Genomic DNA, 14,487 nt, shown 5'->3' with positions numbered 1-14,487 from the left:
AGGACCTGAAGGTAGTTCCATGCCGTCGGGAGCGGGAGCCAGATAAGGTTGCGCACCTGGTCGATGAGCTAGAGTGCCCAAGCATGGGGCAGAAACACCTTGCCGATCCAAGTACCGAAGCGGGCCCCCAGAAATTCCAACACCTGGGAAGGCTGGAGATGGCTTTTGTGGAAGTTGACTATCCAACCTAGAGAGGTAAGAAGAGCTAGAACCCGGTCGACTGCCTGCCTGCAGAGAACCCTGACTTGGCCCTCACGAGCCAGTCGTCCAGATAAGGATGGACCAAGACTCCTCCCCGGCGGAGAGCCGCCGCCGCCACCACCACCATGACCTTGGTGAAGATGTGCGGCGCGATGGCAAGACCGAAGGGAAGCGCCCAGAACTGAAAATGCTGGCCCAGAACGTGGAAGCGGAGGTATTTCTGGTGTTTGGAGCGAATCGGGATGTGTAAGTACACCTCCGTTAGGTCGAGAGAGGCCAGGTATTTGCTGGGATGAACAGCTGCTATGACCGCCCTCAGGATCTCCATACAAAAATAAGGGACCTTGAGGGCCCGGTTGACCCTCTTGAGGTCCATGATCGGGCGAAAGGAATCTTCTTTCTTTGGTACTATGAAGTAGATGGAATACTGGCCGGCGCCAAGCTCTTCTGCTGGAACTGGGACAATGGCGCCCAGCCGCTGGAGCCTGGTAAGGGTTTGGGGCACCGCATCCCACTTCAGATATCTGCAAGGAGAGACTACATAGAGGTCTGGCAGATCTCGAGAAAATTCTAAAGCGTAACCGTCTCGGATAATCTCGAGAACCCACTGGTCCGACGTGATCTTGACCCATTCCTTGAAAAATAGGGAGAGGCGACCCCCTAGATTGGGAACTGAGGAATGGGTTGACAGAATCTCATTGGGAAGCGGGTTTCGGGGTGGTATGCTGAGATGCCCCCTTGCGGAAGGGCCAACGACCTTGAAAGGGCTGAGACCAAGGCTGAGACCTGGAAAGGTAACCCCAAAGAAGAAGCACCACACCCTCAAACCGTATATCTACGTTGGCCCCGAAACCGGGAACGGGAAGGCACAAACGCTCGGGATTGTTTCGGTCGGTCCTCTGGCAGCTTATGAACCTTGTTCTCACCCAAGAAATTAATGAGCTGCTCAAGGTCCTCGCCAACAAGCAACTTACCTTTAAAAGGCAGAGTGCCCAACTGCGCCTTGGACGACGGGTCTGCTGACCAATTGCGTAACCAGAGGAGCCTTCTGGCGGAAACCACTGAGGCCATCGCTTTCGCCTGGACGCAGAGAAGATCGTACAGACCATCCGCCCCATACGCAATGACGCCTTCCAACCGTTCAGCCTGCTCTACCTCTGTGGACGGGAGGTCCTGGGTGCCGAGTAATTGTTGATCCCACCAAAGGCCTGCCCGCTGCATGAGACTGCTGCAAATAGTCGCCCGGACCCCCAAGGCCAGCACCTCGAAGATAGGCTTAAGGTGGAATTCGAGCTTGCGATCCTGCACGTCCTTCAAGGCTGTAGCACCCACCACCGGAATAGTGGTGTGCTTGGTCACAGCGGAGACTGAAGAATCCACCGTGGGAATTTTCAGCATTTCCAAGCAGTCCTCCGGAAGCGGATAAAGTTTGTCCAAGGCTCTCCAGACACGGAGCCCCGCCTCGGGAGCCTCCCATTCCCAGAGGAGCAGCAATTTGTGCATAGGGTGAAAAGGAAAAGCATAAGCCGGAGCCTTGAGTCCCGCTAGGACTGGGTCCATGTGCTTTGGTAGCGCGGCCGTAAGAGTATCCACCGGGGACCCCTCAATCCCTAACTCCTGAAGGACAAAAGGAATGATGGGTTTCAACTCTTCTTTCTGAAATAAACGGAGAACCCTGGGGTCATCCCCTTCCAGAGGGGGGAGCATCTCCGCCAGGTCCAGATTCGGATCGGGGGTCCCCGGAGGTGCTGGAGGGTCTGGGAGAGGGGGGCCCCGGGACCACCCGCACCTGGACAGACCCCTGCGCATCCGGAGCCACAGGAGTGAGAGGGGGGCCAGCCGCGGACCCGGTGAGGGATCCTCCTCCTCCTGCAAGCTGGCCAGATAGGATTTGTGCACGAGAAGCACAAATTCCGATGAAAAACGTGGCCTAGACTTGCTGGAGGGGGGGGGGGGGGTCAGGGACAACGTTCTGGGGCCGCACACGGCTCAAATCGGGAGGAGACCCCAAAAAATTTGGATCGTCTGCTCTGAGCAGCTCTGAATCGGGAGCTGCTGAAACCCCCAAGATGGCCACCGTTCCCGCGATTTGTCGACCCGGGAACAGCCTGGCCACGTGCTGTGAGGAGCGACCCCAGGCTGGATTTGACCACTCTGCCAGAGAGGGACCTTCACCTCCCAGCAAACATGAGGAAATACACGTCGAGGGCTCACCACAAGCCAGGCAGCAGCAGTGTGATTGCAGCATACTAGCTGAAGAGGAGTCGCAATCTGAAGACAAAAACAGCTGATAACTGACCTTTGCTGCCGGGAGGAGCAGAGGCAGAAGACCGAACCCTGCATGCTCCTCTTCCAACACCACACTGGCTGCTGGCCCCCGAAGTGAAAATAGAAAGGCTTGTGAAGGTTTTTTTTTTACTTCATAAATTTGAAAGCAGTGGCATACAGATTCCCTGAGGGAACTGTCAGGAAAAGGGGCTTCCCTGAACAAAGAAAAGCAGCCAGGGGAGGGGGGAGTGACTGGACCACCAGTTTCAGCCCCAATAGGATCACCGGGCACAGGGGCTTAGGCTATGTCAACACAAGGGGCTAAGCCCCCTAAGCCCTGCAAGAGCGTAGGGGCTTAGGGGGGCTTAGCCCTGTACTGTCTCCTGAGAAACTAAAACAGAGCCAATTGCCTTTTTTTTTTTTTTTTTTTTTTTTTAAATAAACCCGAACAAATTAACAGTACTTGCTTGATCCTTTGAAAGAAAGTACCCAAACTGGGAAAGGGCTAACTAGCCAAGATCAGGGAACCGCTGGTTGAGCTGATGCATCTGCCGGAGACAGACAAATACTGAAGGGCTGCAGGGTAGGCTCTGTCCTGATATAGGATACCCTTTCAGTTTTTCTCTGTCTCCATCTGCTGGACAGGAGGCTCAACCCACGGTCTGGACTGATCCGGGTACGTACAGGGAACTGCTGGATGTTCTTTGGGGCATCCCAGCTGCAGTGTCTTCCAGAAGCAGGAGATCCTGGATTCTCTGCAAGGAGAATTGTTCTGTCAACTGGTAACAGAGCCCACATGGGAGGGGGTGATACTGGACCTGGTGCTTACCAATAGAGACAGTATTTCTGATCATCTGGGAACCAGTGATCACGGGATGGTGTGGTTCAATATTAGGACTAAAGAGATGAAGGTTCACTCTAAGGCAAGGGTTCTAGACTTCAGGAAAACTAATTTTGTGAAAAGGGGAGGGGGGGGTAGAACCTCAAAGAGTCGTTAGCTGGATGAAAAATCTAGGGGAAGTAGAAGGGCAGTGGGCAAATCTAAAAGGAGATATCACAAGGGCAACTAATCTTTTTGTTAGGAAAGTAAATAAAGGAAAGAGGAAACAGAGACCATTATGGTTTTCTAAAGAAGTAGCTGAAAAGGTAAGGGAGAAAAGGGTAGCATTCATAAACTACAAGAGATCGCAGAAAGAGGAAGACAGGCAGCAATATCTGGAAAAATTAAGAGAAGCTGGGAAAGTAGTAATCATGAATGCAAAAATGTAAATAGAAGAAAAATAGCAAATAGGGTAAATCGGGGAAGGGGGGGTCAAGATTTTTTTTTTTTTTAAGATATGTTAGTGATAGAAGGAAGTACAAAAGTGGCATTGCAAGACTCAAAGGTGAAGGGGAGGAATATGTAGAGGCTGACAAGGAAAAAGCAAAATTGCTTAACAAATATTTCTGTTTGGTGTTCACTGTGGAAGGGCCTTGAGCAAGATCACATAAAATGAACACAAATAAGTTGGAAGTCAGGTAATCTGCATTCAATTTTCCAAACCATGTGTTTGTGAGGAGCTAACTAAACTTGAAGTAGATAAAGCAATGGGGCCAGATGGGATACACCTGAGGTATTAAGGTAAATTAAGAGATGTCCTGGCAATTCTGCTAGCTGACCTTTTCAATGCTTCTTTAGAGTCGGGAGTGGTTATGGAGGACTAGACATGGGCGGATGTGGTTCCTTTTCATAAAAGTGTAAATACAGAGGAAGCTGGGAACTATTTGCTGACCTCTGTGTTGAGTAAATTAATGGAACTTTTACTAAAACAGAGGATAGTGCAGTTTCTGGAATCCAGTGGATTACAAGATACAAGGCAAAGATAGGTCTTGCCAGATGAATTTGATCAATTTCTTTGATTGGGTGACTAGATGTATTGTACTTGGATTTCAGAAAGACCTTTGACACAGTTCTGCATAAGAGACTTATAAATACATTTGAACACCCTTAGTATGGGCTCTAGAGTGACTGGCTGGGTTGGAAACTGGCCAAGTGGGAGGCAACAAACGTTAGTGGTAAATGGAGATTAATCTGAGGAAAGGGGCATTGCTAGTGGTGTGCTTAAGGGATCAGTCCTTGGACCAATTCTTTTCAACATTTTCATGAGCAACACAGCAGAAGGATTGTCGGAAAAGGTTTGTCTTTTTGCTGATGATTCAAAACCTACAACAGGATGGACAGCCAGGAAGGTGTGAAAAATAGGAGGGTTCTAGCAAAGCTTGAGGCATGTCTAGAGACTGCAGCTAAGATGTAATACTAAAAAATACAGAAAATGCATTAAAGATGCTAAAATCCAAGGGAGAGGTACATCATTGGAGATGAAATACTTCTAAGCACAAAGGAAGAGCGGGACCTGGGGGTAATTGTATCTGATAATCTTAAGGTGGTCAAACAGGTGGATAAAGTGATGGAAAAAGCTAGAAAGACGCTTGGCTGCATAGGGAGAGGAATTGTCAGGAGAAAACGGGAGGTGATATTGCCCTGTATAGGTCCCTGGTGAGATCTCACTTGGAATACTGTGTACAATTCTGGAGACCGCACCTTCAAAAGGATATAAACAGGATGGAGTCAGTCCAGAGGGTGGCTACTAAAATGGCCAGTGGTCTTCATTCTAAAACAAATGGGGACAGACAAAGATCTGAAGAGGAGATATGATAGAGACATTTAAATAACTGAAAGGTTTCCATGCACATGAGGTGAGTCTCTTTCAATGGAAAGGAGCTTTAGAATGAGGGGTCATGAAATAAGGTTGAAAGGAGGTAGGCTCAGGAGTAATATAGAGAAAAATTTCTTTTCAGAGAGGATGGTGGATGCATGGAACAGCCTCCTAGTGGAGCTGGTGGAGAGAAAACCAGTATCTGAACTCAAAAAAGCATGGGCTAAACACAAGGAATCTTTGAGGGAGAGATGGGAATTGTAAAGCTAAATTAATTGGGGGGATGGTCAGAGTCATATGTTCTTTTTCTGCTGTCATAATCTAGAAACATGAAAGATGTAAATAGATGGGGGAGGACACCTTGGTACAAACTCCACAGGATTTCTACCCACCAGCAGTTTTGCTTTGATTATTGCTCAAAGGAAAAATTATGTGCCAAGCTTTGTGCCTGCTTTCTCTGTTGGCAAATTTTCGGCATAAAGCAGCGCACATAGTTCTAAATCATCAAAACTGCATGCGTTCTGCAGTCCACAGGTAAAAGCAGGCACAGTTCTCAACCATGTGTCTACTCTTACCCGCAGTCTTCCAATCAAACTGGGGCTCATGATCCTGGAGCCACGGAAGTCCTAGAACAATCGGATGGATGGAATATTCCAGGACGTAAAACGAGATTTGTTCCTGGTGCAGGGCCCCAGCTCTGAGCTGGACGGGAATCGTAGTGTGTGTCACTTTTCTGGGAGGGGCTTCCCCTGGATCGAAGAGATGACCATGGGAACAGGAAGGCGGACTTGTGGGATCTTTAGATGTTCCACCAGGCCTTTCATTATAAAATTGCCGCCGGTGCCGGAGTCCACCAAAGCTAAAGTGTGGAAGTCTCCTTCGGTCGTGGTTAGTGACACTGGCAATGTTAGTGGAGGTGCAGGTGTGGTACGGCCCAGGAAGAGACCTCCTCCAGGTCCTAGGCCCGAGAGTTTCCCAGTCGTTCTGGACAGGCGGCTACTCTGTGGCCCGCTGTGCCGCAATAAAAGCAGAGTCCCTCCTTCGTGCGCCGCCGCCACTCCTGCGGAGATACTTTCCCGCGACCCAACTCCATGGGTTCGTCGGCGGGTGCCCGAGGGACTTCAGGGGCACTCTTGGACGGAGGAGAGGGTCTCCTTGCTGCTTTAGTCACCGGGATGCGAAACCTCATGCGACGGTCTACACGACTGGCCAACTCAATCATGCTGTTGAGATCGTCGGGGAGTTCCTTCGCCGCCAACTCATTTTGGAGGTGCAAGGCTAGGCCCTCCAGGAAGATACTATGCAGGCAGTCCTCTCTCCAATTCAGCTCCGCGGCCAGGGTGCGGAATTCTGTGGCGTACTCAGCCACAGTACGGGTGCCGCAACCGGAGCAGTTCGGAGACCGCAGTGAACTTGCGGACTGGTTCGTCGAACATCTGCCGAAACGCAGACAGGAACTGGGTCAAGTCTCTAAAGATCGGATCACTTCTTTCCCATAGGTGAGAGGCCCAGATCAGGGGCTTCCCGTCGAGCAGGGACATGATGTAGCTGGTCTTGACCAGGTCGCTGGGAAACTGCGCCGGCACTAAGGAAAAGCGAACCTAGCACTGGCTGAGGAATCCTCGACACAACTTTGCATCTCCGGCGTATCGAGAGGGTGCCGGGAGTTGTGTGGGAGTAACTTGCCCCTGGTCGCCTCCGGAGACCTGGACGGAGTGAGGTTGGGCAGGGCGACCTCCTTGTGCCCCAGGCGGAGACGGAAGTGCAGGATTCATAGGCCCTAGTGCTTCCAGGCGTTGGGTCAGGCCCTGTACCGCAGAGACCAGGGCATCGAGGGTCTGTTGTTGGTCTTTCAGACGCTGGGCCATCCCAGGAATGGCCTGGCGGGCAGATACCTCTGCCGGGTCCATAGACTTGGCAATCTGTTATGCTCAGGCTTGTGGACCCTTGGCCGACGAGAGGATGGTATACCTTTCGGAGGGTCCGTAGGCTCTCTCGTCGGGTGGCGAGGCAGAACAGGAGGCAGGACCAGCTGGACCCTTGGCACTGGAGGCTGAGGCGAACACGGAGGCGATGAAGAGACGAGATGAGGCGCTGTGTCTTCACCACTGGTGGTCTGTGGTCCCCCCGGGAGGAGCCCGTAGGGACCCGACCGCTGGGACTTAGGTGGACCTAGGGAGGTCAGGGTAACGGTGCAAGGACCAACTGGAGCTTCACTCTGGAAGCCCGCAGTCCCCCGGGCCGCTGGGACTTAGGCAGGCCCTTGGAGATGGTAGTCTTGAAGAGGTCCTAGGTCGAGTGCCAGAGGGTCGTCGCAGGTTATGCCTCTCAATCTGCTAGAGTCAGAGAAAATACTGGGGGATCGCAGGTGGCACACCGGTATATCTAGGGGGTGCCCTTTCAGCTTTTCTCTGACTCCATCTGCTGGAGGGGAGGCATAACCCAGCAGTCTGGACTGATCCTGGTACGTACAGGGAACAGGTGAGTATCACTGAAGGGCTCAGGTCCCTTTAAATCCAGCAGGGGGGTGTGGCCTCGCGCCTAAAGATGGCGGTGGCCATCTTGGATTTCCTCCGAGGAGGAAAGCCAGCAGAGCGCCGAGAGGGAGGAGCAGGGACGGCTCCCCCAGCGGGCGGCCAGACTGCGGACCATCTCCGGGGTGATGAGCACCGGCCCCGGGGAGCGTTTCAGGGGTTGCCGAGGCGGGTCGCCGCCGCGGTGGAGGTAGGGGGCCGCGCCCGTGGCCATCCACGGGCGCGGGACACAACAATAATGGGCTTGATGGACCTTTGGTCTGACCCAGTATGGCAAATCTTATGTTATTACAGCTCTTTCAGTCTTTAAAGGCCTTTTCTTGTTTTTCATGCCTCCCAGTGTATCTACTTTGTTATAGATTTTTGTATCATCTGAAGACAAGGATAGTTTCCCTCATGTTCCTCAGTGATAATCTCTAATAAAGATACTGAAAAAAAAAATAGTCAAGTTTCTTTGACAAGATCTTTCCCTTGTGAGCCATGTGGTCTGCGGTCTTGCAATCTTCTCACTTCTAAGCACTGCACTATCCTTTCTTTTAGTGGTGTTTCCATAGCTGTACCAACTACAAATGTTAGACTGCTAGATCTGCAGTTGTCCATCTCCTTGCTCCCATTTTTTGTGGAGTGCAACTACATTTCCTCTCCTCCAGTTTCTTCAAACCTCTCATCTCTAGACAGCATCCTAATACTTGCACATCACTTTCCCAAGAGATACGCCTACATACACTCATAGACACTTACATCTACATATCTCAACTGAGAAAGCACACAAATATACACAGCAAGACGCAGACACACAACATACCTGTCCCACACGGGGCACGTACGGTGGATTGTTGGGCAACACATCAGTCATGCCTGAAAAAGCAAAGGGAAAAAAATAACCCAAACAATAGAGGCACAGGCAGCCACCAGCACCACTGGCAGTGGAGAAGGGGAGTGCAGCTGCTATCTCCCTCCTTTCAGTTGCCCCCCCCCCCCAACTGGTTCCCCAAGATGGTTAGGACCTACCACCTCCTGAGAGATTCTTGGGAAATCCTGGCCCAAGGTGATCGTATCCTTCCGCCCCCTCCTTCCATGCAAATTAAACCCATTCATCTCTTAAATTTGTGTCCATCCCTTCCCAAAGGGGACTTTTACAGAGATGTTTAGAATAAGGAACCAAAGAAAATTAAATAGAAAGAGACAAAGGATAAGGCACTTGGGGAAGGGATTCATCAAAAATGTTGCTCCTGTGCACAAACCTGCTCTAGATTTAATCAGGAGACATACCCTGGGGTCCAGTGCAAGGGAAAAGCCTGGGGGTAAAACTGGAGCAAGACAGTCAATGAATTCCCCTCTGAATATCAAAACTGACAGACACACAGCACTTATATTAGAAAAATGGTATATGGGAATTAAGCACACCAAAACAAGGGGAAGAAAATAAAAATAATTATACACCAAACCCTGTGCAGAAATGTTTGTAAAAGGAGGTAAAGTGCTCAATGCTCATCATACCAGCAATCTGGCAATGTAACACTAATTTTTAAAAAAGGTTCCAGGGGTGCTCTGGGAAACTATACACCGGTGAGCCAGATATCAGTGCTAGGCAAAATGGTAGAAGCAATTCTTGGAAACAAAATTAGTGACCACACATATAGACATGAGGAAGAGTCAACATGGTTTTTGCAAAGGAAAGTCTTGCCCTACCAATCTTTTAGATTTTTGTTTTCAATTTTTATTTTCAAACTGTGAGACATATTTAGTATAGAACAAAAAAACACCATAAAATACAAGGTAAGAAGAAAATATATAAATAGAAAAAAAAGTATAGCTTGTCAGAGCAAAATGCATCATCTTCCACTCATTGTAAACCAAGTAGAGACAAGGAATTTCAAGCATTCCTAACATATACACAAGACACCCATTCACGTAACACACAGTCATTTGTAAATACTCAGCAGCAGTATCAAATTAAGTCCAATGAGTAGTAAATCCTAGTAACTGTAAATGGACTTCAGCCTCCTTAGACAACAACAAATCATGAAAGCCTTCTTATAATCCTGTGAAACAAATTGTTGCATAAAAATGATATCCAATTTGTCATAACAACATTAAAACCTTCAAAAAAGACCTAAAAACTTTACTGTTTCGCAAATTTTTCACGGACCCCCAATAATCTGCTCATATCTACTCTCAAATGAACTAAGAACCATATTTCCTATCTAACTCATTTCCCTCCTCTTCCAACCTTACTTTATTTTCTAGAATTGTTATTCTATGTTTTTACTGTAATGTTCGCAATGTTATAATAATATCAAAATTTTCCTTGAATATATTTGTTCGCTATGTAAACCGTTATGATGGCTTCACCGAATAACGGTATATAAAACTCTTTAAATAAATAAATAAATAAATATTGTAGATTTCCCCATCCTCCAGAGAGTAAGGATCGGCTTCTTCATCATCCGTGCCATCTGGATCCCTCTCGGGAAGACCGGCTGCCAATCTAGGTGTGTACTTCACTGCTTAACAGCAGCATCAGGCGTGCAAGATGTCACTACCTGAGACTCTGACCTGGCAAGATTGGTCGGAGCAGAGGACGCTGCCTGAAGAAAGGATTGTAATTCCTGAAAAAATTCTACCCAAGAAAAGGCAGAAGGATCCATGCCAAAATCAGAAGGCACCTGTGCTGTGCCCCACTGGGCTACCTCCCCCCGCTGATAAACCAGTTAAGGGAGTTGCAAGATCAGGCGCCCCTTTGACACATCTTTACGCAGGCCCTTATCAGGCTGGGAAGAACCTGGCTTAGTAAAATCAGATGAAGGCAATTCTCCCTGAGCCTCTAAGCAGCGCTAGCACAAGTTAGAGGGAACGCCAGGCTGAAATGCCCGAATATGACTGGTAGCACAGAGGGAAAGGCGCTTAGGTTTCTTAGCTATAGGTGCCATCAGTCTGTCAGCACACTGAATTCACACTGTAAAAAATATATATGTCCCAAAATTTAAGTGCACAATCCTGTGCTGATGGGTGCCAAAACCCGAGTGCCCTAGCCCAGATCATGCATACAGGCAAGCACATGGCAAAATCAGATGCCGCTAAATAGTTGGTCGCCCAAGTAAGTGTCCAATTACGTGTCCAAAAATTGGACGCACAGCTGGTCTCATTCGCACAAACCGATGGAAGAAAAGGGAAGCTGCCCCTTTAAGGCCTCCCCCCCTCCCCACGGGGGGGGGGGGGGGGGAGGCAGAGCTCGGAGGGAAGGTAGACACTGGGAGCCGCTGTCTAACAGGGCTCAAATTCGGCGGGGAGAGTGGAGGAGGGATCTCCTGCATCTAGCCCTACACTGGAGCATGGTGGAGGCAAAATGGCCGCCGTTCCCGCGCTAGACGGCGGGAACACAGTGTATAGAGGCCATCGCGGGAGAGCTGCGCCACGGGCTCCCCACATGCTGAACACGCCGAACCCCCGCAGCATACCAGCGGAGAGGGAGTGAGCATGAGGCCGAAAAAATTGGCGAAAATCGCCCCTCTGGAGCCCCGGGAAACTTGTGCGCACGGTAGAAAAATAAATTTATTTTTTTTAAAATACTGACACGCAGCCACCCAGGGGAAAAAATGCCCCTGGGACCTCAATCGCGGCACAGGCAGCCCCCCCCCCGAGGAATTATGCCGTTTCAGGGTGCAAGGGGGAGGGCCCGGCCCATCAGTAAATCCCCCCTACTCACCGGTAGAAGAAGTGACTCCGGGAAAACGGCTAACGGGGTATCTAACCCCAGCCGTGCCTCAACCAAGGCCACAGCCTCGGGAGAACTGAGTCTGCTCACCTCCAGAAAGAAGACTACTTTTTTTTTTTTAAACAGCTTGATTTAGCCACTGGTGGAAACAAACACCATTAGGTCTTATAATTTCTAGTTTGCTTTGTTTTCCTTGTTTTCTTTTTTTTAAAGGATCAGGACCGCAGGTTCTGTCACCTTCATCTGCTGGAGTCAGAGAAATACTGAAGGATCGCAGGTAGCACACCAGTATAAGAGGGGGTGCCTTTCAGCTTTTTTCTCTGACTCCATCTGCTGGAAGGGAGACACAACCCAGCGGACTGGACTGATCCTGTACGTACAGGGAATGTAAGATTCTATGGTTTAAGTCCTCCTGTGGTACCTGATTCTAATAGTGTTCTTGGTGAAGCAAAATTGCCAGCTTGCTGGTTTGATGAGCACTGAGCACTTTACATGATGGCACCTTTTATGTATATGCCTGCCCAGGATTCAGGGTATAAATGAGTTTATTTTCTCCACCTTTTTTGGTGTACTTATTTTTGACAGGGTGGAGTTTGCTGCCCTTTTTGAATATAATATGGGAATTAAGGACATGCTATAGAGAGTATATCTGGGCCTGTTTTCTGATGTTCATTCTGCCAGAAACTCACTCTGCAGAAAACGCCCATCTGAGAGGAGCAGGAGGATGGAGCAGATAGTGTAACCATGTATTGTACAGGGGAGGAAGACTTACCCACATGCCAGAGAGGCAGGATGACAGGATTGAGGTGGCACTCGCAGATCAGTCGGCCGATACCTGAGAGGCACAAAGACAGAGTACAGGCTGAGGAGGAGGATCAACAGCGACATCCCAGAATCCAGTGCCTCACAGGAGATAATTAAAGACTTCTCCACTGCAGAATATTTTAGCCATTCAAAGTTTTACTATACTCCTAATTAGGCACCTGCTCAACAACAGGAGTCTTAAAACATTCCCTGCTGGGAAAGCTGGCATGATTTCCTCCCTCCTCCTAAGCAGCAAGGGCACACCATGCTCTACCCCTGTGCTTCAGTGCCTGAAGTCCTGACCCTTCTCTTCTCTCTACCTCCCCACCCAACCTTAACATCTTTACAGATGTTACAGAATGCCGCAGCACATGTATTATTAACTGGTAGCAAAAACATTGACCATATAACTCCCAAACTGATGTCATTACGTTGGCTACCGATAAGATTTTGGATTCAATACAAAACACTTTTATTCTCAAAATCATTAAAAATTTTGAATGGACGGGAACAGTTTTACATTTACACATTCCTCAAAGAACATTAAGATCAGCTAATAAAGGGCTACTGAATATTCCATCATTATGCAGTGCACACTTAAGTGAAGTCCAAGAACAGGCCATCTCTGTAGCAGGATCCAGGCTGTTGAATACTATGCCTGAAGCATTTCACGTGACTTCCTAAACCATAAGCTTTAAGAGAGATTTAAAAACCTGACTGTTTAGAATAGCCTACGGAATCACGGGACAGCTACAAGTTGCTAATACTACTGGTAGATTCTGTTTTGATTCGATAAGACTTTGCAAATCTCTTATGTTTTATTGCTTTTATTTTATGTATGTTTTAACATTGTAAACCACCCTGATCATGTTTGGAAAGACAGTATATGTACATAAATAAATAATCCAAGCTGGGGCTGTTCAAGTAAGGGAGGAACGTTTTGTACGATGCATCCCATGACACAACTCAATGGCTCTAGAGGCTACAAGACCTGAGATATTTCACACTTATGCCCACTCCTTCCCGTCAAAATCTCCCATAAGGCAAGATCTTCCCTCCCTCTCCTTGTGCTTACCCCACTTCAGCCGCATATATTCCTGAGTTAAGTTCACTTTTCCTATGGGGAAGACAGAAGACCTGTTATCAGAGATTTCATACCACATACATAAACATGAGCCCATCACCTTGGTTTGGCGCTGGTACATCATGCTAACAGGCATGTCACAGGAGGCCGACACATGCCATCTGAAGTCTAAATGTCTAGGTCTGGGCTTGAGAGTGGGGGTGCCAGGAGGCGATACTCTCCTCTACTGCCCCAGTGAGGTGGGGCAAGCAGCACTGCTAGCTGGGATCTGAAGAGAGACTCCCAATGCGCCCTCCCCCCCCCCCTTTCAACCACAGGATACTAGGGGTGGGGCACAAAAAGGCTTTAAAGTGCATCCCATTCATACCATTCTGTCACCAAATCCCAATCACTTCATCCCATTCCACTCATGGCCATGGTACCTTCAGGGAAAATGTGCACCCAGTCTCCATGATTGAGTTTCTCCAGGATGAAGTCCATGCCTTTCTGATATACACCATCTCCTGGAAATGTAAAGTGGTGTATCAGCCATGCTTAAGGCAGGTTCCTCACCCCCTGCAGCCCCTTTCATCCTATGGATTTCTTTTCATGCATGCCACTGGTTTGTGCGTGCAGAGTCCTCCGCCTCTTCTCCTCCCCTTTCCCCTTCTGGGCCTGCAACCTCTTACCTCGGCACACAGGAACGCATTTTCCCCGGCTGAAAAACATGGAATGCAGTTCTCGGGTGAAGCAGATTTCTGTGGCTGCGGGAGTCCTGAAGATCAGGGGGAAAGGAGAAAGAAATGGGCTTTTTCTAATGAACTGCAACACATACAAAATATTTAGGAAGTAATTACAAGGATTAAACAACTGAGGGAGGATTTGTCCTTTGCAGCAGGCCTTGAGGGGCACTCCTGCATGCATCTCCCTCCCCCCCCTCCCCCGTTTATAGATCATAAGCTGTTTTGAGGCAAGAAAAGAACATGGTACTATAAGAACACGTTCCTATAGTACCATGGATCAGCCCAGACCTCTGGGTTATGACTCCCTTCCAGCAGATTGAGACAGAGAAAAACTTGAAGGGCACCCCTGTAAGTAGAACGCACCTCCTGCAGCCCCTTCAGTATAAACAGTATCAAAGCAGAATTAACATGGAAACAGGAATCCAAAATTTAAATGGTCAAACCAAAATTATGAGACTCA

At 48.7% G+C, this 14,487-nt stretch overlaps 1 protein-coding gene across 2 annotated transcripts in view; it reads right to left on the bottom strand.

Annotated features, from left to right (window-relative positions):
- The window catches only part of TAZ (tafazzin), a 55,157-nt gene that overhangs the window by 6,892 nt on the left and 33,778 nt on the right, over nt 1-14,487 (bottom strand). For both annotated transcript variants that reach the window (XM_029610237.1, XM_029610229.1), the window contains exons 5-9: nt 13,974-14,059; nt 13,728-13,808; nt 13,297-13,338; nt 12,190-12,252; nt 8,505-8,557 (exon numbers count right to left, since the gene is read on the bottom strand). In XM_029610237.1, coding sequence (XP_029466097.1) covers nt 8,505-8,557; nt 12,190-12,252; nt 13,297-13,338; nt 13,728-13,808; nt 13,974-14,059 — 325 coding nt within the window. The remainder of the gene's footprint in view (nt 1-8,504; nt 8,558-12,189; nt 12,253-13,296; nt 13,339-13,727; nt 13,809-13,973; nt 14,060-14,487) is intronic.

This window comes from Rhinatrema bivittatum, chromosome 1 (assembly GCF_901001135.1).
Source record: "Rhinatrema bivittatum chromosome 1, aRhiBiv1.1, whole genome shotgun sequence".
Classification (NCBI taxonomy): Eukaryota; Metazoa; Chordata; class Amphibia; order Gymnophiona; family Rhinatrematidae; genus Rhinatrema; species Rhinatrema bivittatum.
The sequence above is the reverse complement of the archived record's forward strand: the minus strand, read 5'-3'. Positions and strand labels throughout refer to the sequence as shown.